This window comes from Taudactylus pleione, unplaced genomic scaffold (assembly GCF_031769625.1).
Source record: "Taudactylus pleione unplaced genomic scaffold, aTauple2 ptg000055l, whole genome shotgun sequence".
Lineage (NCBI taxonomy): Eukaryota > Metazoa > Chordata > Amphibia > Anura > Myobatrachidae > Taudactylus > Taudactylus pleione.
In genome coordinates, this window is record NW_028284457.1 from 5,884,583 (window position 1) to 5,910,912 (window position 26,330).

A 26,330-nucleotide genomic window follows, 5' to 3' on the forward strand; every position below is an offset into this window, starting at 1 on the left:
AAGTGGTAAAAGCAATCCAAGACGTTTTAAAACTGGGATTTTGTGCTGGACACAACTAGTGTAGACATAAATTAAATTTTTGATATAACGGCACATCTAAGGCCACCAGTAGTTTCTAGAAATTAGATTCAGCATCTTTTTGACTCCCATATGGACAGAGAAATATAAGTTATGTGCCCATGATAGACATGTTGCCTGATTTTAAAGGAGTGCACTTCCCTTATATTGTGTTGAGTTGGACTACAGAGCCAGGTTCAAATATAGTCTTCAGCCTAGGAGATATCACACTGTCATTGTAGTCAAAAAAATTAGATACTGCATCTGCCTTCCTATTTTTGGTTCCAGGAAGCTTCTCTGTGGATTGATGTGGATATAAAACTGCCCCAACACTGAATGTATCTATCTGCAAAAACAATTGTTTGGGAATATCTGGCCTATTGCGTATTGGAATAGAGAGAAAGGCCTTTTCAAACTTTGGAATGGTTGAATACTTTCTTGTGACCAAAGTTTTGGATTGGCTCCTTTGCAAGTGGGGACAGTGATGGGGTTACTTCAAAATAGTACCCTTTGATACATTTGTGTCGTTTTAAGACCTGAAAGTTGGGGCCAGTCTTCAACTGCTTTATGTTTCTCAGGATCCATCTGTAGACCTGGCCCAATAGAATGTAACAAAAAAATGCAACTTCTACTGCTAACAGTAAAAAGGATTCTCCCTAAGAGAGAGGAAGATACTTCTAGCTTTTTGACAAGATTGGAATCAATGATGGTTCCTAAGTCCATGAAGATACATACCTCATAATGTCCTTTACCAAAACAGAGCTATCTATTCTAGATCAGGAGTGGGACAAAAGGAACCTAAAGCACCCTTTACTACCTAAACTTTGGAGTTTCCCAACTTGATTTGGCAATTAGCTACAAGGTGAAAAATCACAATAGGGGCACAAATTATGTTTTAGACAATTCTCCCTCTCCTGTAGTGGCAATGCTATGGTTCCTCATTTGGGGGTCAGGAACTGGAATTTTGGGCAAGAGAGGAGACTAGAAGCACGGAGCTAGCTTAATTCCAGGATGATAGGACAAATCCCTCTCTTTAGTTGATTCTCTAAAATGAATGACCACCTTGTTACCAAGAGTGGTAAAGTCATCAAGTAAAGATGGAAGATCTCTGGAAATAAGCTCATGCTTAATTCTATCATTCAATCCCTGCTAAAAGGTGGTGACCAGAGCTTCATTATTCCAAGACAGCTCAGTAGCAATGGTCTGGAACTGGATTGCAACTGTCCCAGGCTGGAGGTTCCCTGACATAGAAAATTGTTGCTACACCACAAGATTTATGAAAGATTTTCTGGAATGGCAAATAAAAAGCAGAACAATTATGCAATATTCAGTTTTCATGTTCCTACAAAGGGATGCCCAAGCTAGATGCAAACAACATAGAAATTATTAAAGCTATCATAGCTTTTCTGACCCAAAGTCCAGGGAAGGTGATCAACACAATGTAGCACTGGAGCTACACCTACAGCATTTCTAGGATCCCTACCATATTTTGGGGCATTGGGAATGAATAGTTGGAACCCACCATGGGCAAATCATGGAGCTTCTGGTGGAGGATTAGTTTTGTCTCCTTCACCTGCAGTGGGCTGTAATGAATTCAGGCTGTGAGCAAGTCCTTGTAAGTACTGCATCACCTGTTGCTGGCTTTCTTCCCACTTGATGTATTACTGAGCAAGATCTTTAGGAGGCAGACTGCCAGTGGCATTCATAAGGCTAGAATATACTGTCATATTCAGACTAGGCAGAGATTTTGTGTCAGCAATGTTGAGGTGTAGAGTCTAACATACCCCCTGGTCTTCACCAAGAACTGATGCAAGGTGTTATAATCTTTGCAGCTTGGACTCTGGAGCCTCACATGTAACTGAACATGACTTCTTGTAAGTTTAGGAAAAACAAAACAAGTTACCAAATTGGCAGACTGGAGAATGGTTGTTCAGATATAAGCATAAAAGGATAGAGGAAATATATTCCGCACAGGTCAATTGTAGATAGAAATTATTCCTATGAACCCCTAGTGTTACATATAGACTATTCTCATTTATTCTTAGTAGGGGGTGCTATCATTGACAACAGTTATAGCAAAGTCCAAACAGATAAAGAAAGAGTTGTCTTTTTAGATGCACAGTTAATATTAAAATGTGACTTTTATTAGTATTTTAAAATATACATATTTTTACAGTCTGTGAAATATTAAAAGAAAAAAGAGTGTGATCAAAGAATTAGAAATAGTGCATTAAAATAATTATTATGGCTAATACAGGTCTGTATATCTATTTTCCAAGAAAAATTATATATATATTTATATATATATATATATATATATATATATAATAGTGGTTTATATTGTTATTTATATATGTATATGTCAATTATTAATTAAATCCACTTATTTCTTCCTATCAGAGTTGTTATTTATTCCATAGTCAGATTGTATCAGTGTGTAATCAAAATTACATAGACAGTTGGTAAACCTTGGATTTCTAGTTATACTGGATACATGTGTAATTCTTGTGCTTTTTGATATAAAGAGGCAGATTGAACACAAACTATGTTACAAATAGGACTATACTCCAGGGAGTCAGACAACTCTCCTCTTTTCCATCACTATGTGTACTACATTGGTTATTCAATCACATCCACTCATATGTTATAAGTGCACAGAATCCATATATTGGTTGTATAAAATCAATATCTCAGGTATATTAAATATATTTAAATTTAAATTAATGGTTTTGTTGTTCTCTATGTATTGGGCTTATCGGTTATATTATTCTGACGTGAAAAGACTACTAATAGTGGCAGATGCAGCAATTTTATATAGAGTCCATATTATTCAACCATATTAAACTGAAGGATATGGTATGTACCATATTAAACTGAAGGAATGTACAGCTGTACATTGTCTGTATACATGAAAATTACTTCCTAAACACTTTATAGTGGCAGTATGTTAGTGTTGGACAGATAAGAGAGCAATTTGATACAGTGAAGCTGGTGCTGTCAGCTGTTAGCACAAGCACAGTTCTACACAGCAGCAGGAATAAATCTCTCCTTAGACAGAGTCTCTGAGTTTTACATAGCTGTACCAGCGTGATATAATATAGTGCATGGGACACTCACAATCACCTAACAACTGACCCATGAGAATCCATCAGCACTATTTACTTATAATAATAAGTGAGTGATAAACTTGAAAGAGCGTGTCAGTGTTTGGTACAAGCACAGCACCGAATGGTATAATAACAGTGTGGTATAAACTCAATGTATGAGACATTTATTTCTCACAATCACTTAACAAGTTCCCACTGGTCGTATAACGATTGGTCTGTAAGATTTTGTCTATACAATTCTGACTGTGTAATGGTGCATACACACGGTCAGATTTTTCCTTCAGATATGAACGATAACGATTTAAAGATCGTTCAGTCATTCATATCTGAAGGAAAATCTGACATATCTGACATGCCTGAACGATGGACGATCAACGATGCGCGTTCCCGTTTGTCAGATAACGATATCTGACATCTGGTGGGTTTGCAGTCAGACTTGGATGATTCCATTCATTTTAATGCAGTCAAAAATCGTTCAATCGTTCAAATCGTTCAAATCATTCAAAACTTTGGTAAAATCGTTCAAATCGTTCAATCGTTCAGTCATTCATCTGACAAATCTGACAAGTCTGACAAATCTGACCGTGTGTACGCTCCATAACAGTGGGAAATACAACAGGAGAGATAGCTTATAAGCTTTATATTATGTACAAACTAACATATGGTTAACACAATTGTAGCACTAAATAACAATGAATTAATAGTATCACTGTCCAGATTAACAAAAGCTGATTATAATAGCAACACTGAAGAGGCAGTATAGCATTTATACTGACTAAATAAAAGCCATATCCTTCAGTTTAATATGGTTGAATAATATGGACTCTATATAAAATTGCTGCATCTGCCACTATTAGTAGTCTTTTCACGTCAGAATAATATAACCGATAAGCCCAATACATAGAGAACAACAAAACCATTAATTTAAATTTAAATATATTTAATATACCTGAGATATTGATTTTATACAACCAATATATGGATTCTGTGCACTTATAAATGGAACATATGAGTGGATGTGATTGAATAACCAATGTAGTACACATAGTGATGGAAAAGAGGAGAGTTGTCTGACTCCCTGGAGTATAGTCCTATTTGTAACATAGTTTGTGTTCAATCTGCCTCTTTATGTCAAAAAGCACAAGAATTACATATGTATCCAGTATAACTAGAAATCCAAGGTTTACCAACTGTCTATGTAATTTTGATTACACACTGATACAATCTGACTGTGGAATAAATAACAACTCTGATAGGAAGAAATAAGTGGATTTAATTAATAATTGACATATACATATATAAATAACAATATAAACCACTATTATATATATATATATATATATATATATATATATATATAATTTTTCATGGAAAATAGATATACAGACTTGTATTAGCCATAATAATTATTTTAATGCACTATTTCTAATTCTTTGATCACACTCTTTTTTCTTTTAATATTTCACAGACTGTAAAAATATGTATATTTTAAAATACTAATAAAAGTTACATTTTAATATTAACTGTGCATCTAAAAAGACAACTCTTTCTTTATCTGTTTGGACTTTGTTCAGATATAAGTCAGGGTAACATGTGCAGATGCAAAGTGTTATAACAGGCTATGGTTGGGGTCACAAGCAGAATTCTCAGTCAGAAAGCAAAAGCATGGAGTCAATCAATATAGATAGAAATGCTGAAGCAGGTATGGAGACATAATACTGTGGCACTGTGCAGTGTTTAGATTGCTGAGGCTGGGTTTGAATTTAGTGCCAATTGTGTTGACCGGCTCAGTCTGGCCCTTTAAATCTCAGACCAAGGTGCACGCCTACCCCTTGAGGAGGTGACATCAACAGTACAGGAACACACCAAAGCAGACTGAGGCAAACAGTGGGATACATAAAGAAGGTAGATCTCCACACAGCCGCATTCAGTATGCTGTTGGTGTGCAAGTCGACGGTTTCCATAGTGATGCATCTGGGATCTGCTATTTTCCTGTTTTCTTCAAGTGTCATTGGTTAAGTGATTACTGTGGGCTGTCTCTCTCCTGGTCCACATGTCATTTTATGGTGTTATTACGATTCTCGCAATGTACAGTGCTGTATAGTATGTTGCTGCTTTTTAATGAAAATAAGAATAATTACCAAATGGAAATTATGTGGAAAGCATATGGAAGGAAATTAACAACTCTTCAGCCATATATTTGAGAAGTTTCTTCTTAGCCTACTCAGATGTACTGAATTAATATATTATACTGAATGTTTGGCAAGTAGCTTAAATGTATGTTACAGTCAACATTGTTACTTGCATGTGAATACCTTTTATTAGTCAAAACATTTTCACACATTTCTGCACATTTTGAGACAGGTCATTATAATGTCTTGATATGAGAGAGTTTATGAGAGAGTAAATCTACTCATTACAAAACCTACAACATGACTTGCCTACAGCTGCAAATAACATTCACAAATATATAACTTAGGAGTTTATATATCCTCACAGGACATTATATTATTTGCTATTTTGTTTAGTTAAGTTACTTTCTGTTATCAGCAATTTCAGAAAATAAATGTGTAAGGGCTTTAATGGTTTTTAAACAGAATTAAATACAGGAAGTAAGCTGTGCAGAGAAAAAATAACTGAGGGTAAAATATATTTTTTTCACACCTGAAACTTTGTCCAAACTTCAGTGAGAAGTGTTTTCAGTTGTTTTGGGTGCCCATTTCTTTTTGCGCATTGAGCGCCCAAATACACCCAGTTTAGATTATTGAATGGACATCGCGGATGGTGTTGTTTTGTTTGCATGCTTGTATATGCATTCATATGGACACTGATGCATGGGTTTCAACTGCTATGCTCTTTATTCAGCCATTTGCAAACTATAGACATACTGTACACCACACTACACCCACTTCCCAGCATTCCCCATGGTCCTAGGGACCGTCACTGAAGATCCAGGCTTTCACATACAAGTTATGGAGTGTCTACAAACATTAGGCATATCTAATGCAATAACATCACATCCTCTTTTCTTTAAAGATAAGCCCTGTATCCTTCAATGCAACAATTCAACCATGTAATATGTTAAGAATATCATCTAACATGTTTCAATAAGTCTCTCAGGTCTGCAAATTTCTCTTTTGGATCTTTCATACACAGTCTGTGCTTCATCAATCATGTTGGACCTTTCTTGAATCATGGTTTGTTCACCATTATCCAGATTATCATACATGTCAGATGAAGGATATTCTTCAGTCATGTTGTCTTCATGTTGGTTAGGTTGAGATCTTAAATCCACCCGATTTCTTCTTACTTCTGTTCCACGCTCTGTGCGTATAGTATAAGATCTTGGTGCTACTTGTGCTTGCACAGTACTTTTCTGCATCCAAATGCCTTTCTCATAGTCTCTGAGATGGACTTGGTCACCCAATCTAAGATCAGACAGGCAGTTTTTGTTTCACCTGTTGTCGTTCCTTACTCAGTCTGACTAATGTTGAACTATGCGTTTTAAGCAGTTCATCATGTATTGGAAGATTTGCTCTAATTCTCCATCCCATCAACATTTGTGCTGGAGAGAATCCATTCTGCAGAGGTGTACTGCAATAGATTAAGAGACTTTTGTAGAAATCTTCTTTACCTTCCTGTGCTTTTTTCATGAGACTCTTTACAGTTTTTACTGCCCTTTCCACCAATCCATTTGACCGTGGGTAGTGGGGACTTGACGTAGTATGGACAAATTCCCAATCATCAGCAAATTGTTTAATTTCAGCACAGGAAAACTGAGAACCATTGTCAGTGAACACCTCCATAGGAACACCATGCCTTGCAAAGATTAACTTCATGCAATTGATTACAGCTTTACTAGTAGTTGTATGTAGTGTCTTCACCTCAGGATAATTAGAATAATAATCAGGCATGACAATGTACGTCTTCCCATTACAATCAAACAAATCTGCGCCTACCTTCTGGTATGGTCTCTCTGGCACTGCATGAGGACTCAGCGGTTCAACTTGTTGCTTTGGTCTATACATAAAACATAACTCACATGTAGCTGTTGTCTGTGCTATGTCTTGGTTCATTCTTGGCCAATATATCGCTTCACGTGCCCTACGCTTACATTTTTCTTCTCCTAAGTGGCCTTCATGTATCTTGCACAGCATAGTTTTTCTTAGTCATGCAGGTATGACAAACCTATTGCCTTTGTAAATTATGTCATTGACAACAGTAAGGTCACTGCGGTACATCCAATAATCATGAATTGACAGCGGACAAGCATTTTTTTCTGCTGGCCATCCTTTCAGAATGATGTCTTTTAACACTTTCATTGTGTCATCTGTCTCTGTTTCTTTTCTAATCTGTTCTTGTCTTGCAAGAGATACTGGTAGAGTAGCTACAATCAAATCCACATACGCTTCTATCTCTTTGTCCATAAGACTTCCGGAACCTTCACTTTTTCCACAGCACGAGAAAGTGTGTCAGCAATGTACTTGTATTTACCGTCGGCAGTACAGCAATTGTACATCATATTTCTGTAGTCTTATAAGCATTCATTGAATTCTCATGGGACAGTCATGCAACAATTTAGTCATGATAGCTACCAATGGCTTGTGGTCAGTTTCTACTGTAAACGCTTGACCATACACAAATTTATGAAATATGTGACATGCATAAGTGATTGCTAGAAGTTCTTTTTCTATCTGAGCATACCTTGTTTCAGCACTTGTCAATGCTCTAGATGTACAGATTACAGGTTGCGATGTATCTTCATGTTCTTGCAACAATACAGATCATAGACCAAATTGAGCAGCATCTGCTGAAACTCTTATTCTTTTTGCAGGATCAAAGAATCTTAGTACCGGTTGCTCTGTAATGGTCGATTTCAGTTTTTGCCAACTTTCTTCTTGTTCATGTGACCACATCCACTCATTATCTTTGTCCAGTAACCATCTAAGAGGAGCTGACGCCATCTTTGTTGTTAGGACGTTCCATATTCACTATGGCTGATATTTTCCTTGGGTCAGGCTTCACAGCTTGATCTGAGACTACGTCACCCATAAAGGTAAGTGTTTTCACACCAAATTCACATTTGTCCTTGTTTAGCTTTTAGATTCAGTTTTCTGGTAAGTTCCATCACTTGTCTCAATCTAGAATCATGTGCTTCCTTTGTAGAACCCCAGATAATAATGTCATCCATCATTGTTTCAACACCTGGAATATGTTCAAAAATCATGTGTATTCTTTTGTGGTATACTTCTGGAGCAGACAGTATCCCATATGATAGTGAAAGAAATCTGTGTCGACCTTCTGGTGTATTGAATGTACACTGTTTTAAGCTGGTTTCATCTAGCTTCATTTGCCAGAATCCTGAAGATGCGTCCAATTTACTGAACCATTTTGCTCACGCAAATTGCGACCTGATTTCATCTCTGGTTGGTAATTTGAAATGTTCTCTTTTAACCACTTGCCTGGCTTGGTCGTATCAGATACGACCACACCAGGCTGGGCTTTCCCTGACATGGCCGTATCTGATACGACCAGTCAGGAATGGCCACTAGGCAGCTATGGGAAGTTAATCTTCCCACTGCCGCCTATATTAGAGGGACCTTCTGGTCCCTCTACACCCGCGGCACCCCCTCCTTTGTGTCCCGATCACTGCTGGCCACAGTGATTGGGCATCTGGCGGCACCCCCCTCCCGGCGCGGCTGCAGGCTCCAGTATATCCCGATCACTGTGGCCAGCAGTGATCGGGCAGCCCAGCCGGCCCCACCCCCTTCAGTGAGAAGCAGCAGTGGCGGCTCTGGTAGCCGCCGCTGCTGCTATGTATTGGAGCCGCCAGCGGAACACCCTTCCGCTGCGGCTCCGGGAACACACAGTGATCAGTGTGATCACTGTGTAGAAGCAGCAGCAGCGCGGCTCTGGTAGCCGCCGCCGCTGCTGCTGAGTAGCCGGGCCGCCAGCGGGACACCCTCCCGCTGTGGGTTCGGCACAGCAGATCACTGGCTGAGTAGAAGCAGCAGCGGCGGCTTGAATTCCCTTAGAAGATTGCACTTATCACAAGCAATCAGCATAATATAACAAATAATTCAATATTGAAGGAATCATATAAACTCTATGTATCGCTACAGAGTCACAATACAGATGTTAAATTGCAATGTCTCTAAAAGCGGATGATGATGCTTTTCACCCAAAATGCAAATACTCAATATCTAACCAATCAGTATGATAGACATCATGAGTTGACCTATTTATACAAGAACTATGTTTACATTCATGTACATGGTAAGTGCTATTGCTAGCTTTTTTATTGTCATTTAATAAAATGTAATGCACAAGATCCTGCTTAGTCTTGTTTTTTTCCATACATTTCTCTAAGTCTATAAATTAAAAGAAAACCATCTCATGAGAGATTACAAAAAACAGGGTCATTCTTTGGCAGCCTTGTTTATACAGGACTAGGATTTGATGAAGGCTCTTTCCATGATTACAGTCCAGTGAGTGCATTGGCATAAAGAGTATTATCAGCCGTGGTTCCTGAAGATATTCTTTCATTTACATTCTTGAGTGAAGAGGGTCATCATCCACTTTTAAAGACATGGCAGCTTAACATCTTTACTGTGTATCTGTAGCGATCTATAATACTATATTAATCATATACAACCATTATTACATTTCATTTTGTGTATTGAAAAATAAGATTTTTTAATCTTACCTTGAATTATCACCCAGCTTGTTTATAAAATATTTTTTTTAAGTATTTACGTCTTTCCCACTAAATCACAAACAGCTTGTAGACATTTTACAAAGTTGGTCTAATAAAGGACAAAAATGTTAAGGTTAAACTATACTTGATGAAACCTCCCTGATATAAAGAACATTTATTGCTGTTGTATATATATTGGCTATACTTACCCAGCCCATGCAATTAATGTGACACAAGCATATGGAGACCAAGACAACACATAGACGATTATGATTACTAAGGCAATTTTTGCCATTTTCCATTCATTCTTCATAGTTGATGACATCAAGGATTGTCGCCCACAGGATCCAAGCTTCTGTACATTCCTGAGAAGAAAAGCACATGCAATTAAGACCATTGCCAAACACAATGCAACATGTGTCTTTTAATTTGAGGAACAGCTGAAGTTCCAGATGGTGATTTAAATCACCTATTACATGTTTATTTATGAGTTGTGTTTAACAAATGCTTATTTTTTACTATGGTATTTATCTTTAGTCAAACTGTGAGATCTGAGAAACTTCAGAAATCTGCGAACTAAAGTAGAATATTCTTATTAACCCTATCCATGCTAGGGCTATTTCCAAAGACAATATACAGCATACAGTAGTTTGTAATAAGCACTTGTATATCAGTGAAATTGTTATACTATCTTTATCCTTTACAGCTTCATTACTGTGATGGTGACTAATAAACCCTCGTGGATTTCCATCTCAGGAGCACAGTAATGTGTGTTTCAGAACAGCAGCTCCATTCAAAATATCTGTAAATGATTTGCATTTAAATCCTAAAGTACAGTAGATTGGTATAATCTGTAGTTTGCAGATCTCTAACAGATGTGACTAAGGTTCATGTTTAAAGAGGTGGACTTCCCCAAAGCCTTTTATTCTAATTTTTCTTTTTCTCAGGAATAATGCGGTTTCAGGGCAAGATTTATCACAATTTGCATTTTAAATTTTTATGTTTTAAAAAATGTTTGCCTAAATTTGCAAGGTTAAAATCTACATTTTTCACAGGAATTAGCATTATGCCCCTCCCGGGAGACTGGCTCTGATAAGAGCCTGTCACAGTGAAGAGCTGGAAGCAGGGTAACAGCTTATGCTGGAGGATCCTTCTCCAAAAAAACTATGCTATAATAGCCCATAGGTTACTATAGGCTACCTGCGGCCATCGCCATCTCCAGATAGCATTAGCTGCACCGGGCCAAACTCTGCAATATCTGCTGCGGCCCCTCCATGGTAAATCTGGGGATCCTTAACATTTGCGGGTACCTCCCGAAACTGCCCGGGTATTCAAGCAAATTTTCTTTAATAAATATTCTCATTAGTGATGTGTGAGGTAGGTGAAGAGAAGACAAATGGCTTTTCAATAAAACTAGTGCTGCAAGCCATACCTCCTAGTTGTCCTGATTTAGACAGGAAAGTCCTAATTTGACAGTTAGGGCCTTTGTCAGGACTGTTTTGGAAGTTGTTCAAAAGACCTCTCTGTCTCTCACCGCAATATTGGATACACTAGTGCGCCATGTTATAGGTCATTAGTAATGTGCAAGTTCTCTCAAAACATTCCTGTTCGTTTATATGAAATATGCAAGAACATGGCACTTGCAATTGCGCAATATTCGCACAAATATAAAAGTAGCATAATATTAGGGGAAAAGTATCATCATATTAGTCTTAACACTCTTTGCTACTTTTTCACTAATATGATGCAATTTTTCCCCTAATATTACAATATGCTGCTTTTGGATAACAGTATGCTACTTCTACACAAATATTTGTGTGAATTTTGTGAAAGTGCTATGTTACTGTAAGTACAGTACTATAGTGACGGCAGTAAGAAAATACACTTAGAAACCTTAGTGTGAGATCTGGCTTCATTCTAATGAATATGTGTCACGATGAGAGCTAGGCTGAGTAAGGACACATCTGCACTATCTACACTCAGGAAACAGTAGGGAAGCCGATGGACGGAATCCCGCCCGCCGGCTTCCCGACTGTATAATCCCGGCAAGGGTTAAATGACAGGCGCCGAAATCCTGACGTCTGTCATTTTCCCTACGCCGGGAGCCTGATACCTGGCTTACCGGGCGCAGACAGCCGCAGGGGGGGGTAGGTTTAGAGTTCCCGGGGGGAACTTAGGGTTAGGCACCCCTCTGGGAGGTTAGGGTTAGGCTAGGGGAAGGGGGGGTTAGGGTTAGGCACCCCGGGGGGAGGTTAAGGTTCAGTACCCCCCCGGGGTGGGGGGTTAGTTTTGGGCACTTAGATGGGGGATTAGGGTTAGGCACTTAGGGGGGAGGTTAGGGTTAGGCAACCCTACGAGAAGGTTAGGTTAGGGGGGGGATTAGGTTAGTTTATACGTACCTGAGGATGATCAGGATTTTCCTCCTCTGCTGGGATGCTGCTATCGGGATTAGAACTGAATCATACTGAACCCCTACACTGTACTAGCTATGACAATGAATACATTCAGTTGTAAAAAAGGCTCTTGTATTTGATGTGCTGTATAAAAAAAATCAAATATAAAACAAATATCATAGAAAATTAGTCACTGACTGAACCACCACTGCCCAGGCAGATGATGTACATGTGCTTAGTTAGCTAGATGACTATTTCCTACAATAAGACTGATAAGACTGATCTCTTACCTGCTAGTACTTCTAATCGCCAGAAACATGAATAAATAACAGTGTGAGATCACAAGAAGCGGGATGAAGAAGACACAGCAGCACAACATCATGGTGTAACTTTTGTTTGAAGTTGTAGCTGTTACGTAATCCCATGTGCATGATATCATTAAACCTTCAGGTACATATGAACCTGACAAAAAGGATTTAATATATGTCAGTATCATGTCCAAAACATTCTGAGAATTAGTTATCCCAATGTTTGCTAAATGTATTAAAATATGAATTATTTTTCTATAGCACATAACTGACAATAATATATGTATAAACTAATGTGAGTAATGAGCCTCAGCTGGATACAAAGAAATTAGCATAAAAGGTATACATTTTCTGTATATGTAAAGTGGGAACAATCTCAATTTGAAAACACTAGAATTTTGCCAGGCATATACTGTAAGTGTATAATAGTATTAAATATCAAAGAGAGAAAAGTGTCTGGACAATTAATAATTCATTTGAAAGTCACATTTTCCATATACTGTAAAATATGATTAAATGCAAACACAACAACATCTGCTATTTACATCTTTAAAAATCCAATGGCATTGCCTTTCCGGCAGTAGTCAATATGAAAATGGCAAAAAAGTAATATGCAGTGAAACAGTGCTGCTGACAATCATTACCAGCCCCCAGTACCCAAGATAGATTCACTTCCTATATGGTGAACCTGGATATGTATTAACGCAGGGCTTGACAAATTTTTCTAAAACTTAGGAGACAGGATGAAAGTGTAGGAGCCAGCCCCCCCCCCCCTTCCCCCCGGGAAGCATTACAGAGCACCTACGCCCCTGACAACCAACCCCCATAGCCACACCACTAACGGGGTGCCCCAGTAGTAATTCCCCCTCTGCAGTGCCCCCAGTAGTAATCCCCCCACTGCATTGCCCCCAGTAATAATCACCCCTCTGCAGTGCCCCCAGTAGTAATCCTCCCTCTGCAGTGCCCCCAGTAGTAATCCCCCCCTCTGCAGTGCCCCCAGTAATAATCCCCCCTCTGCAGTGCCCCCAGTAGTAATCCCCCCTCTGCAGTGCCCCCAGTAGTAATCCCCCCTCTGCAGTGCCCCCAGTAGTGGTTCCCTTATGTAGTGCCTCTTTAATCAGGGCCCCCAGAAGAGCCCCCCCCTATGCATTGCCCCCAGTAGTAATCCCCCCTCTGCAGTGCCCCCAGTAGTAATCCTCCCTCTGCAGTGCCCCCAGTAGTAATCCCCCCTCTGCAGTTCCCCCAGTAATAATCCCCCCTCTGCAGTGCCCCCAGTAGTAATCCCCCCCTGCAGTGCCCCCAGTAGTGGTTCCCTAATGTAGTGCCTCTTTAATCAGTGCCCCCAGAAGTGTCCCCCCCTCTATGCATTGCCCCCAGTAGTAGTCCCCCCTATGCAGTGACCCCAGTAGTAGACCCCACTATGCATTTCCCCTAGTAGTAGCCCCCCATAGTGTCCCCAGTAGTGGCCACCCCCACCTATGCAGTGCCCCCACAGTAGCGGCCACCCCCACCTATGCAGTGTCCTTACAGTAGCAGCCACCCCCCCCTATGCAATGCCCCTTAAAAAAAGAAAATGCAACTTATCTGATCCCCGCTCCTACCGACAACTGTCCACTCCTCCTGGCCGCTCTGCACTATAGGAGAGACGTCATGACGTGACGGCTCTCCCAACCTGCTGCAGGGTGAGCCGGAAGGTGGAGCTCATGAGTGAGCTCCAGCCGGCTCACTCCGTGAATGACACAGCAGCCAATGAGAGTCTGACAGACTCTCATCGGCTGCTATAACAAACATACAGCCGCCGCTGATGGCTGTAGGTTTGTTACTCTGTAGTGTGGACCGTGCTCGCGGTCTGCACTACAGGGCCCGGGGGCTGCTGAAAACCTGGTCGCCAGGCAGCCAAATCTGGTCACCATGGCGACCTGGCCCCCGAGTTTTGTCGAGCCCTGTATTCACGTCTAATTACAGTATATTGCAATTAGCTGAACACTCCCTCACTGTACACTTGCCCCTCTATGCTCTCCATCTCTTCTCTCAAATTGTATGGGTATACAAGATTAAACTAGAGATGTGTGCTTACCCCTGTGTTTTGGTTGTGGTTCTAATTCATCATCTTGTTTTGGTTTTGAATCTGTACTTTTTTTTTAATTGATAAAATAGCTAAAAGCACATAATGTGGGTCTGTTTTTGTTCCTATGGTATTATTAACCTCAATAACATTAATTTCCAGGAAATTTTGATCACCTCACAGCATGTTTGCAGAAGCCTGCACAGATCACACTTTGCGTAAAAGTAAATACTGTATAGTGTTAAATATTGGTAGAAAAAATGTGTGCCCCCCACCGCTAAAGCTCAACTAGCACCAGGTTTTTTTGAGCTGATCCTGGTTTTAAAAATACAGGAGAAAAAATGTAGGGGTTCCCATATTTTACACAACAAGCACTGGGCTCCTGAGCTGGTCCTGGTTGTGAAAATATGGGGAAAAACTGACATAGAGGTCCCCGTATGTTACACAACCAGCACTGTGCTCCTGAGCCAGTCCTAATTGTGAAAGTGTGGGTGAAAAATTACATAGGGGTCCCCGATATTTTACACAACCAACACCGGCTCTATCTAGCTGGGGTGTAATGCCACAGCAGGGGGATACACTTCACTGGGTCCCCCTGCCAAAGTATTCCACACCCCTTGCTAGTCAGCTGAGGCTGGGAATTCCTCAGGAAGAGGTGATCAAATAAAAGGACCCCAGGCCCAGACTGATAGCCCGTGGCTATTTGCCACACCCCTGGTGGTTGTGGGTGTGGGGTTAAGTGGTAAAAATTATAATTAAAAATATTGTCTTTTACAGGAGGACTATAGGTCCCAGCAAGCCTACCCTGCTTGCTGGTACTTGGAGAACCACAAGTACCATCAAGCATGGGCATTAAGGGCATACTGGGACCTGTAGTTCTCCTGTAAAAATATTTAAAAAGTCAGTACACACTCACCATAGAAAAGTAATACTTTAATACATACACTGACACTATACTCACCTTGTCCCTGCTGATAGGTCCTCTTCTTCATGTAGGCATCCCTGAGGTATTAAAAACAAACAAACTGCAGCTCCTGATCCATCTGGACTAAGAAATGCTATATGTGTATACACATATACACATAATAGTGCTTTCCCCGCAAATGACAGGACACACGTGTATTCTGTCATTTGTATGGCTGCCAGACAATCAGTGGTAGCTACTATGGTAACAGAGCACTGATTGGCTGTCACTCAGCCAGCGCTTCCCCATAGACTTCAATGGGTTCATTGAAGTCTATGGGGAAGCGTTGATTGGCTGAGAGACAGCCATTCTTTGCCAACCAGTGGCCTCTTACCATGGTAGCGGCCGCTGGTTGGAAAGGACAGTCAACACTCTGGATCCAAAACATGGGATATCCGACACCACGAGGATGATGTTTTGCTACGTTTTTGGATCCGGAGCTGGTGAGAAGATTCGAGCCGGGACCCATATCCACTTGCAACTGGTAAATTTGGGTGGGTTCAGTTTCCAGGAAACCGAACCTCAGTGTCGGATTAAACCCTCCCTAGGCAGTTGAAATCTCGCGGCCCACCTTGCAAAATATCTCCTAATACTTTTTTAATTTTCCCAAACAACACTTTTAATAAACTGTATGTAGGTTGCACCAAAATTTTTTTGCAAACTAACAACTGACAGAAGATGAGCTTTTAAGAGACAAACTATAATGTGAATCTAATGTCTATGGATTATGTACTTTAAATTGCTAATGGGTACACTACATTAATACAGTATTTTTGCTATAGAGTCTTTAATGTAAAGTTTTCATTTCTTTGAGTTGATTCGTTTTTTCTATCTTTTGAAAACAATTTAAGAAAGCTTGATTGTAATTTTCTTTCAAGTTCAAATTAATATTATTTTGATCTGTTGTCGCAGGGCCCCTAAAAGGTGCGGGGCCCATAGGCCGGTTCCTACTCTGTCTATTTGTAATCCGGGAAACTGCTGAACCCGCTCATCTCTAGTCTAAACTGTGCAAAATAATTAGATACAGAGGAATTCAAATTAATTTTTACTGCATAGCTTAGGAAATAAATACATTTGCATTTGTCACACTGTATATTAGGCCCAATATTTATACAAACATTGAGTTCTGATGTTATCACTTATAATTGGTTATTGCTGATGTCACCACTTCAGTGTTCATAAGGAAAATGTGAGGATTATACGTAAATAATAATGCTCTCTCTATTATTAATGATTACATCTAATGGAAGACACCATAGATTTCTGTGGCCTGTATAAAAACATTCAGCCTGTGGTATGCGGTTAGTATATTAACATTGCAATGCTGGCATTCATGATGTTGACATCAAAATGTCGACAGTTATGATATCAACATGGTTAAAATGTCAACATCATGAATCTTGACAAGTGTAAAATGTCGACATGGACAGAATGGTGACATATGAAATTTTAATGGAAATTGTTGATATTGGTATTAGGTTTAGGGTTAGGGTTAGCGATAGACTCACCTTAAAAACACAATGTCAACATTCTGGCCATGTCCACATATCATCGGGATGTAGTCGGCATCCCGGCGTGTGGGATGTCGACGGTCTAAATACCGGTGCCAAAATCCAGATAGGTCGGGATCCCAGCACCAGTATCCTGACCGTCGGCATCCCGATGGTCGGGATACTGTAAGTAAGTATCGGGGTGGAGGCGGAGGTTAGGGTGCGGGGTTAGGGTTAGACACTAGGGGAAGGGTTAGGTACCGGGGATGGAGTGTTACGATTAGGGTGCAAGGAGAGGGAGGTTAGGTTTAGGCACTAGGGGGGAGGGTTTAGGCACCGGGGAGGGGGTGTTAGGTTTAGGGTGCGGGGAGGGGGAGGTTAGGCTTAGGCACTAGGGGGGCAGGTTAGGATTAGGCACCGGGGAGGGAGGGTTAGGGTAGGGGTTAGGAAAACACTTATCCTATTGGTGTCGGGATTCTGGCTGTCGGGGATGCCCTTATTCAATGTCAACATAGGAACCATTATGAATGTCAACCTAATATACCAAACCCACCCATATATATGTGTGCTTTTATTTGGTCACAGAAATCTTCAGTCGCTTCTTATATCCTTGTAATAAGTAAGGGTTACATAGTAAGGGACACAGTATAACATAATATTGGGTGTGTTTATTTATCTGCTGTGACACATAGCATACATTGCCACAGTGAGTCCTTATTGACATTTTACAACACACAGTACATATTGTCTATTGAACCACATTTTGGTGACACAGAAGGTAACACAACCTCTGCAGGGTAGTAATGGAAACATGTAGTTACTGTTTACTGCACTGAAAAGCATGTAAAGCAAAATAAATAAAAGCATGAATTTGGCATGTGTAAAAGTTTGGGAAGCCTGTCAGTCAGCAATTAGTAACATCACTTTTGACACAAATCAGAGCTTGAAACAGTAACTGTAGCAAGCTAAGTGTTTTTTTATTCTTGTTTTAGAATTGTTCACATTGTTGTAGAATATTTTTACTGTAGATCATAAACAATATCAAGTTTTCGTGCAGTCACTTCATGTGCAGGTTACCACTAAATGGGGTATATTTACTAAAGGTCAATTTTAATCAATTTTGATCAATTTACAAATCGACCAACATCGATTTTGGGTTTCTGGGGCTAAATCACACATTTACTAACAGATAATTATTATTTATTTTTTTTAAAGTATTGAGAAATGTGTGATTTAGCCCCAGAAACACAACTGCAATGTTGATCAGTTTTTATCAATTTTAGAATGATCAAAATCAATTTAAAAATGACCTTTAGCAAGTATAACTCCAAATGTTTAAAGTCTGAGGAATGTTTTCCAAATGTTCCTGTAAGCTCTTTCTCGTTATTTTTGAGGTACCTTATGTATTGGATTGCTGTCTGAAGCACCCAACCTCTATTCATCTTTAATTTCTTACTTATTTTTAGACATCTTCAAGTTTAGTTTATTCTATCCTGTTACATGTAAAATATTTTTGTCAATGCATAATACTGTAGATCTAACTCAATACTTAACATGGATGTGGTTTCCTTCCTTCTTCACTGTTTTCCTCCCAAAAAAATAGTGGTGTAATAGCCAACAACTTTAGTTTTTGTTCATCAGTCAACGATACATTTCAGTACTAAAAAGGTTCTAACTTCCGCAGTATTTCTCTGCATACAGTACATTCATTGATTTTTTTGATGAGGCTTCATAGATGGTTTTCTTTCTAAATACTTTCTATGGAAATCTTTTTTGTGAAACCAACCATGAACTGTGGACCACAACTCATTTATCAGATAAATCTTTCCTCTATACAGGTGTTTACAGTGTGCTTTTTCTCTCTAAGTACTGTATCTGACCAGTTTACAAGCTGGTTAGAAGGGACAGAGGGCCCAATTCAGACCCGCTTGCTAGATACGTTCTCACGCACCTAGCGTATGCAAATCTGGTAAAGGCAAGCGATCGCACGGTAAGGCTTTAGCATGCCCACTGTGTCTTAGCGTGCGATCGCTCTGTGTATGCAGATGCCCACCAGCCTATCTTAAGATGCCCACTTTCCCACATCATGTCCAGGAAGTATATGTAACCAACGATCGCAGCAGTTGTGGCAGACCATACCCTACTGCAAGCACTGCAAGTGCTTCAGTGTAAAATTCAGCCAGGTGACATATGATGCTGCGTCTTGATTAAGCATGCCTCTGAAACGGCGTTGAGACGCTCAGGCATGCCTGCATTCGCACCACCATTCCCCCGATTTCATGGGCCATCCCCTGTCACCACCCGTAAATGGCATGTCCTGTCACTCTAGCTAGCGATCTGTCTATGGACAGCGAGCGAATGCATTCGCATGAACTAGTTCACGCACGTGCACTGCGATGCATTGCAAAAAATCATCTTGCTGCGTGCGAACGCAGCCTAGCGAGCGGGTCTGAATCGGCCCTGAGTACAATATTGTCTTATTCTGGATTACTTAGAGGCAGAATGAGTCAAGTAATTTGTGAGGCCCTAAAAAAAGTATTAATGAATCAACAGTTCCCTAAATTTTTGCAAATGCCACATTCACTGTTTTATTCTTGTTAAATTCTGCAAATAAATAGTAATTTGGCATTAAAATGTACATAAATGTCTTGTTCAACTGTGTACACTTTTGAGTTATCTTCTTTTCACTTAAAGATTCAGTGAATCATGATTTTTGACCAGTGTGCAGAGGTGAGTCGGAAGTAGCCAACCAAATAATTTGTATTACCTTCAGAAATTATGCTTAGAAGAAAAGGTACCATTTCTTCACATTATCCTTTAAAAGACAAGACATGCATATGATATTTATAAATAATCCTATAGCAGTACTAAAAGGCTTTGCAAATAATGCACTATCCTAAGCTGTTAGCCTTCTATAAATCAGTAATATCACACAATCTTAAATCCCCTTTTAATCTTTAAAGATGATTTAACTCTGAGTTAATATAATCAGTATGAGTGCCTCTTAACTGTCATGCAATTTTTTTTTAATGTTGTTTCAAAAAATATTAAAAATGATTCAACTTACTCCAGCCAAGTAAGGGCGCCATGCTCCACATTAGTGAATAGAACCAGACAAGAACAATAACTTGTATCGTCCGTTTTTTGGATGACCACTGGATCGATTGTAATGGTTTTGTGATAACTAGGTACCGGTCAACAGCAATAGCCAGTAAAGTCATCATAGAGGTTATTCCAAACAAAGCCCCACAAAATGCATAGATATTACAACCTAGAAAAAAATAATACAAACATCATATATATCTTGAGTGGTTTTAAATGTACACAACACACTAAAATCATATTAGAGGTAGATGTACTATAATCATGTTGAAATGTGGGAGTCAGATATATTCCTATAAACCAGTAGAGATTTATCGCCGCAAAGGTCTATTTAATATAGGAAATGTCAGAAACAAAATGATGTGGGTATATTCATTTATAGCCCTGCTCCTTAACAGGACAAAATGAAAGTAGTTTGTATGACCACCATTTATCAACGAAGACAAATACCAGCAAAATTTTTTGTTTAGTATCACTGTGATACAACCGAAAAATCCAGTAGTATTTACCAATACTTTCCCCTCCAGTGAGGTCCTCCTTCTCTGTGAGGTCCTCTGCTGGGCTGCTGGCAGCCTAACATTGCCAGTGCCGGTGTAATGTGCATGTGCGATGGTCCGCCTGGCGAGGTGTATGACACGGGGACTGGGCAGTGCTTTGCTGAAGCCTGAAAGGCAGCGCCGGGTCCCCATTGCTGTCAATGGGGACCGCATCACTTTCACCATCTAAAGTAGAGAACAATGCTGTGACAAACAGCGGTAATCTTAGATTACCTTTGTTTGTTAAATCCAGAAATGAGGATTAAACACTAATGATGATTAAAATCCAGAATGCAGAAATGAGGATTAAACGCTTTACTGATAAATGGGGGCCTTAGTTTGCCGAGTCCTAGTGTGTCAACCCCTGACAATATTCTATAATGAAAATTTTATAAAATTGTTTTACAGACAAAGGAGTTAATTCATAAAGATGGAGAAGTAGGTCATGGTAACTTTCGAGACAGATCACATCATATTGATGCAATATATCTTGACGTTACCGAGTGATTCACTAATACTTACCCATCTTGTGATGTCCCATGATGTTCAACGTCCTTAGCAAAGCAATGAATCACTGCGGTTTCCAAATACCGTATTAGTGTCCTGAGATCTGGATCCTGCACATGCACTGGTGAATTTGCAGCCTCCTCAGCACTCGAAGAGTTCCTCTGACAGCTCTGGCTGCTGTAAGCTCATGCTGTCTTAAGCAGTTCTCCTGCATGCATCACCCACTACCCACATCTGGCCGCTTCACTTGTCTCCACTCCCCAGCAGTAGCTAAGCAAGCTTTATTAGCGGTGCCTCTCCAACTTGTTGCTGGGAATGGCATACCCAGTGCGGGAAGAGATGGCGGAGCATGGTGTCCACTGTGCGAGCAGAGATGGCAGGTACAGCCCACTGGGTGCATGTAGGTAGCAGCAGAGCTGGGGGCAGGGGCTGTGTCTCCACAATCAGGGAATAGTATGAGCCCCCCTGAAGGTGTGGTCAGCTGTGTAAAATGGGGGGACACGGTTATCAAATTTTGGGGTCACCACTATTGGGACTGATAGCAATGTGTAAAAATTATATCAGATCTTTACCCATTGTTTAGCTTAAATTGCAGTGTACAGTGTACTATGGACACTGTCTGAACAGGGGGTGGAGCGACTGACGAGGAGGCAGGTGATTGGCCGGTCTCAGTGAAGGGGACGGAGACTGCATGGAGAAGGCGGGGAGACAGGAGTCTTCGCTGATTTCTCCCCTCAGGAGGCACATTATGCCATCCTGATATGGAGAAAAAGATATGGAAAGCTGAGCTTTCCGTGTTTCTAATGAATCGCTCTCCCGATACTAGTGTATGGGGAAGCGATGTCTATACTAATCAGGGGCACTGCTGGAGAAATCTGATAAAGGATATTACACTGCTACATGAATAGACCCCAAAGATATTTACTGAATATTTATGAAATGTGGAAATAAATCAACAAGTGAAAATAGTTGAATATAGAGCAAAAATAGGTCCATGGATTAAAATATGGACTGTAACCCTGTTCAGACCCAAACTCATTGGTGAGGTAAATGCTATGAAACATCAGTCATATTATTTTTTGTTGCCCTATATTTTTCACACCTTGGGTAATTTTTAATTATTAAATGTACAGATGGTTGACTACCACAGTTCTGTCCAAGACAATAGCAAGATGATAGTGCAATTGTGGTAGAGATGGAGCAATTACTTAATTGATACAAAATGGTCTAGTGATGGTTTGACATGCGATACTGGTGTTAATCACAGCAACGGAAGGAGTCTGCTTTCCCTTCTTCATGATTATGTTGCCTCCTAACAATGCAAATTTTTATAATAAGTTTGTTATAGGTCACTGGGCCTATTTTGAGATCAGTACCCAGTTTCACCATATCTTTGGAGAAGTAATTTGGCTATAAACATAGCATCCTACCTGGTAGTACTAGAAAAGGTAATGCTCAGCCAATTGTTACTGTGGAGGTTTTGATGTCCAAGTGGTGTGGTTTGGGAATTTTGGGGCTGGTGATGACTGATCAGCCAGGGGCCCATGGTGATGGGTAAATGTAGCAGCAAGATGGTAAAGGTAAAATTCTAGTAGTATTGGACCTTATTCAGATTCAGGGGTCTATTTACTAAGCAGTGTTAGGAGACAGAGTGAAAGGTGATAAGAAAATGATAAGGTGTCAGCCAATCAGCTCCCAACTGTAATTTTTCAAACACAGACTGTGAGATGACAGTTGGGAGCTGATTGGCTGGAACCTTATCACTTTCTTATGAGTTTTCATTCTATCTCCTAAAGGTGGGTACACACCTGACAGATATATCTGCAGATCGGGTGATCTGCAGATATATGTGCAGATGATGATCGTTCATGCACACTGAACGACCATCATCTGCATGCTGCAGCAGGTCCCGGCGGCCAGGGGGTAGGTAGGGGGCATGGCCTAATCACGGAAGGCGTGGTCACGCCCCCTTTGGGAGAAACAAAAAAAAATTTGCAGCGCTGAGGAGGGGGGTGCTGCATGCCTCTCAGCGCAGCGCACAGCCAATGGGGGGCATGATCAGCATGATCGCTCCCATCCTTTGGCATAGGAAACTGTTGAGGCTGCTGCTTTAGCAGCCTCAGACAGTCTCCCGTCTGTACATACTGGCCAACGGGGGCACAATATATTGTTCGGCCAATATATCGGCCAGTGTGTACCCATAACACTGCTTAGTAAATAGACCCCTCTGTCTTAAATTCAATTAGAGACCTATTTTAGTCAAAAGTTATTTTTCGCACTGTACGTGCCCACTTTTTTGAATCTAGGTATTTTTTTTGGGCCCAAGTTTGCATTGAGACTCGAAAGTACAGTAATGGTTGTGCAAGTACAGAAGCCATTTTGTACACTATAAGTTGTTTTCAATTATGCCACGTATTCATTGAAAGTAAATATACAGGACAGGAGAGGGTTAATTCATTGTACAGAGCCTGTCACATACACAGAAAAGCATATGTACATATATGGGAATGTTATTCAAATCTTAGGAAGTCTTGAGACTGCCAGCTCATCAGTTTCACTGCAGCTAATGAATAACAGATGTGTTACTTGGAGCTAATGAATATGAGTCTGTCTGTTAATGTCAGGACTTCGACTATTTCAGTACATAAAGATAAACTACACTTGCCAAAGTTCCATTGTGGTCGTTGGAGGATCTATCCTGGTTGCTGGCGTTCGTCGCATGCAGTGTGCAGAGAGTTAAAGTGATCATCTGTTTCTTAGGTGTCGTCAGGTTGTTGGATTCCTTGATTGCTTATTATTCCAAACCTGATTCTATTTGGGTCACATGGTCTGAACTTCCTATGGATCACAGACCTCTAGTATAAAGCCTGTTACTAACTATGCCTCATTGTCTGTGCAATGTTACTTTCAGGTTTTCCTTGGACTCCTGCCAGATCCCCGCTGTGCCTGGTGTATGCTGTGGACCTCGCTACATTCCTGCTCGTGTTCCGGTTCAAGTTCTGATACAGGCTATCAGCTGCACTACAGAGCTCAGCATTGCCATTGTCTTTCCGTTGTTATCCTGCTCTATTACTGCTATTCCATTTTACGCTACACTACTGGATTTACTTGTTATAATTGACTCATACGGACATTTGGTTTACTTCTTCTACAGTTGTCAACTGCACCGTTACAGTCTATCCTCATTGGAACCCCATCATGTTGCAGGGCTCAACCCTGCTCTGGACCCTCATCCTGCCGCAGGGCTCAAACCTGCACCAGACCTTCATCCTGCCACAGGGCTCAACCCTGCTTCGGATCTTCATTACCCCACAGGGCTCAACCCTGGTCCGGACCATCATCCTGCTGCAGGGCTCAACCCTGCTCTGGACCTTCTTTATGCTGCAGGGCTCAACCCTGCTCTGGACCTTCATCACATCGCAGGGCTCAACACTGTTCCGGACCCTCATCACGTCTCAGGGCTCAACCCAGTTCTGGACCCTCATCACGTCTCAGGGCTCAACCCTGTTCTGGACCCTCATCACATCTCAGGGCTCAAGTCTGTTCCGGATCTTCATTACGTCTAAGGGCTTAACCTCGTTCCGGATCTTGTTACATCTCAGGGCTCAACCGTGTTGTGGACCTCCGTTACGATACAGGGCTCAAGCCTGTTATTGACCGCCATTCTATCCTGAGGCTCCAGCCTTGTGTCTGACTCGGGGTTTCACCCCACACCAGTTCAGTGTGTACTTTGAACTTTGTTTCTTACAGGAGCATACCCCTGCACCTGTTAGTGCATGTCATGAACTTTGTGTTGATTTAATGTGGAACTTTGCCATGCAGTTTTTGTTCTTGAATAAATTCTATTTACTTTTATTTCATGCTAGTGATATTTCATGAAAAGGTAATTCCTAAAACCACCTCAGTTCATAAAACCTAGTAAGCCTGAATCTTCCCAGGAGTCTCAAGTGTCTGCAGCCGTGACAGTTAAATAAAGCAGAGAGGAGATGCTTGTGGTTACATACACATTTGTGTCCAGTGTCTCTTTCCTTCACATGATCATATGTAGATTATAACAGACAAAGCCCTGAGGGTGACCAAGAAAGAACTCAATTTATTAGCCATAGCTAGTGATCAGATTCAACAGGGTGTAGTGGGGACATGTAATTGCAAAATTGAGACCAGGGCTCTATTAAGGCTTGTGGAGGCACTGGGGCAATTGAGTTGTTGGAGCCCCCACCAATAAATTGACAACCTTCCTGCCCCCACCAATTAAACTGACATCTCTCCTGCCTGAATGCCCATCCGCCACTGCCACTGTTATGCCCCTCTCTCTGACTCCACCTGCAGTGTAGCAGTATTTTACATAATGTTTGTGACGCTGCAGGAAACAAACTACCAGCAGCAGAACTGATGTAATACACTCCGATGCTGTTGAAATTAATATATATATATAAGAAATGTGCGGTTCGGTTTTGGCTTGCTTAAATTCGGATCTGAAAAATTATTCTTATTGGCTATCCGGCTATCACATATTTTATATAGCCAATAAGGTAAATCTGAACTTGCACTAATATGGCGAAATGTACCCAGTAAAACTGAACTTTTCATCTCTTAGATAGATAGATAGATAGATAGATAGATAGATAGATAGATAGATAGATAGATAGATAGATACTGTGCAAAAGTTTTAGGCAGGTGTGGAAAAAATGCTACAAAGTAAGAATGCTATCAAAAATAGAAGAGTTAATAGTTTATTTTTATCAATTAACAAAATGCAAAGTGAATGAACAGAAGATAAATCTAAATCAAATCAATATTTGGTGGACCACCCTTTGCCTTTAAAACAGCATCAATTATTATAGGTACACTTGCACAAAGTCAGGGATTTTGTAGGATTATAGTCAGGTGTATGATCCAGGTGATAATGATCATCATCTTCATATGTAGGTTGCAACACAGTAATTAACTGAAACAGAAACAGGAGGAACAGCCAAACTCTGCTGTGGGTTGTGGAAGACAGTTTAGTGTCACAGGTCATACACCATGGCAAGACTGAGAACAGCAACAAGACACAAGATAGTTATACTGCATCAGCAAGGTCTCTCCCAGGCAAAGATTTCAA

At 40.5% G+C, this 26,330-nt stretch overlaps 1 protein-coding gene across 1 annotated transcript in view; it reads right to left on the bottom strand.

Moving 5' to 3' along the window:
• Positions 1 to 26,330, bottom strand: part of LOC148535158 (melanopsin-B-like) — a 197,256-nt gene that overhangs the window by 105,831 nt on the left and 65,095 nt on the right. Inside the window, 3 exon segments of the mRNA XM_088464453.1 lie at positions 10,071 to 10,226; positions 12,545 to 12,716; positions 20,149 to 20,352. Coding sequence (XP_088320579.1) covers positions 10,071 to 10,226; positions 12,545 to 12,716; positions 20,149 to 20,352 — 532 coding nt within the window.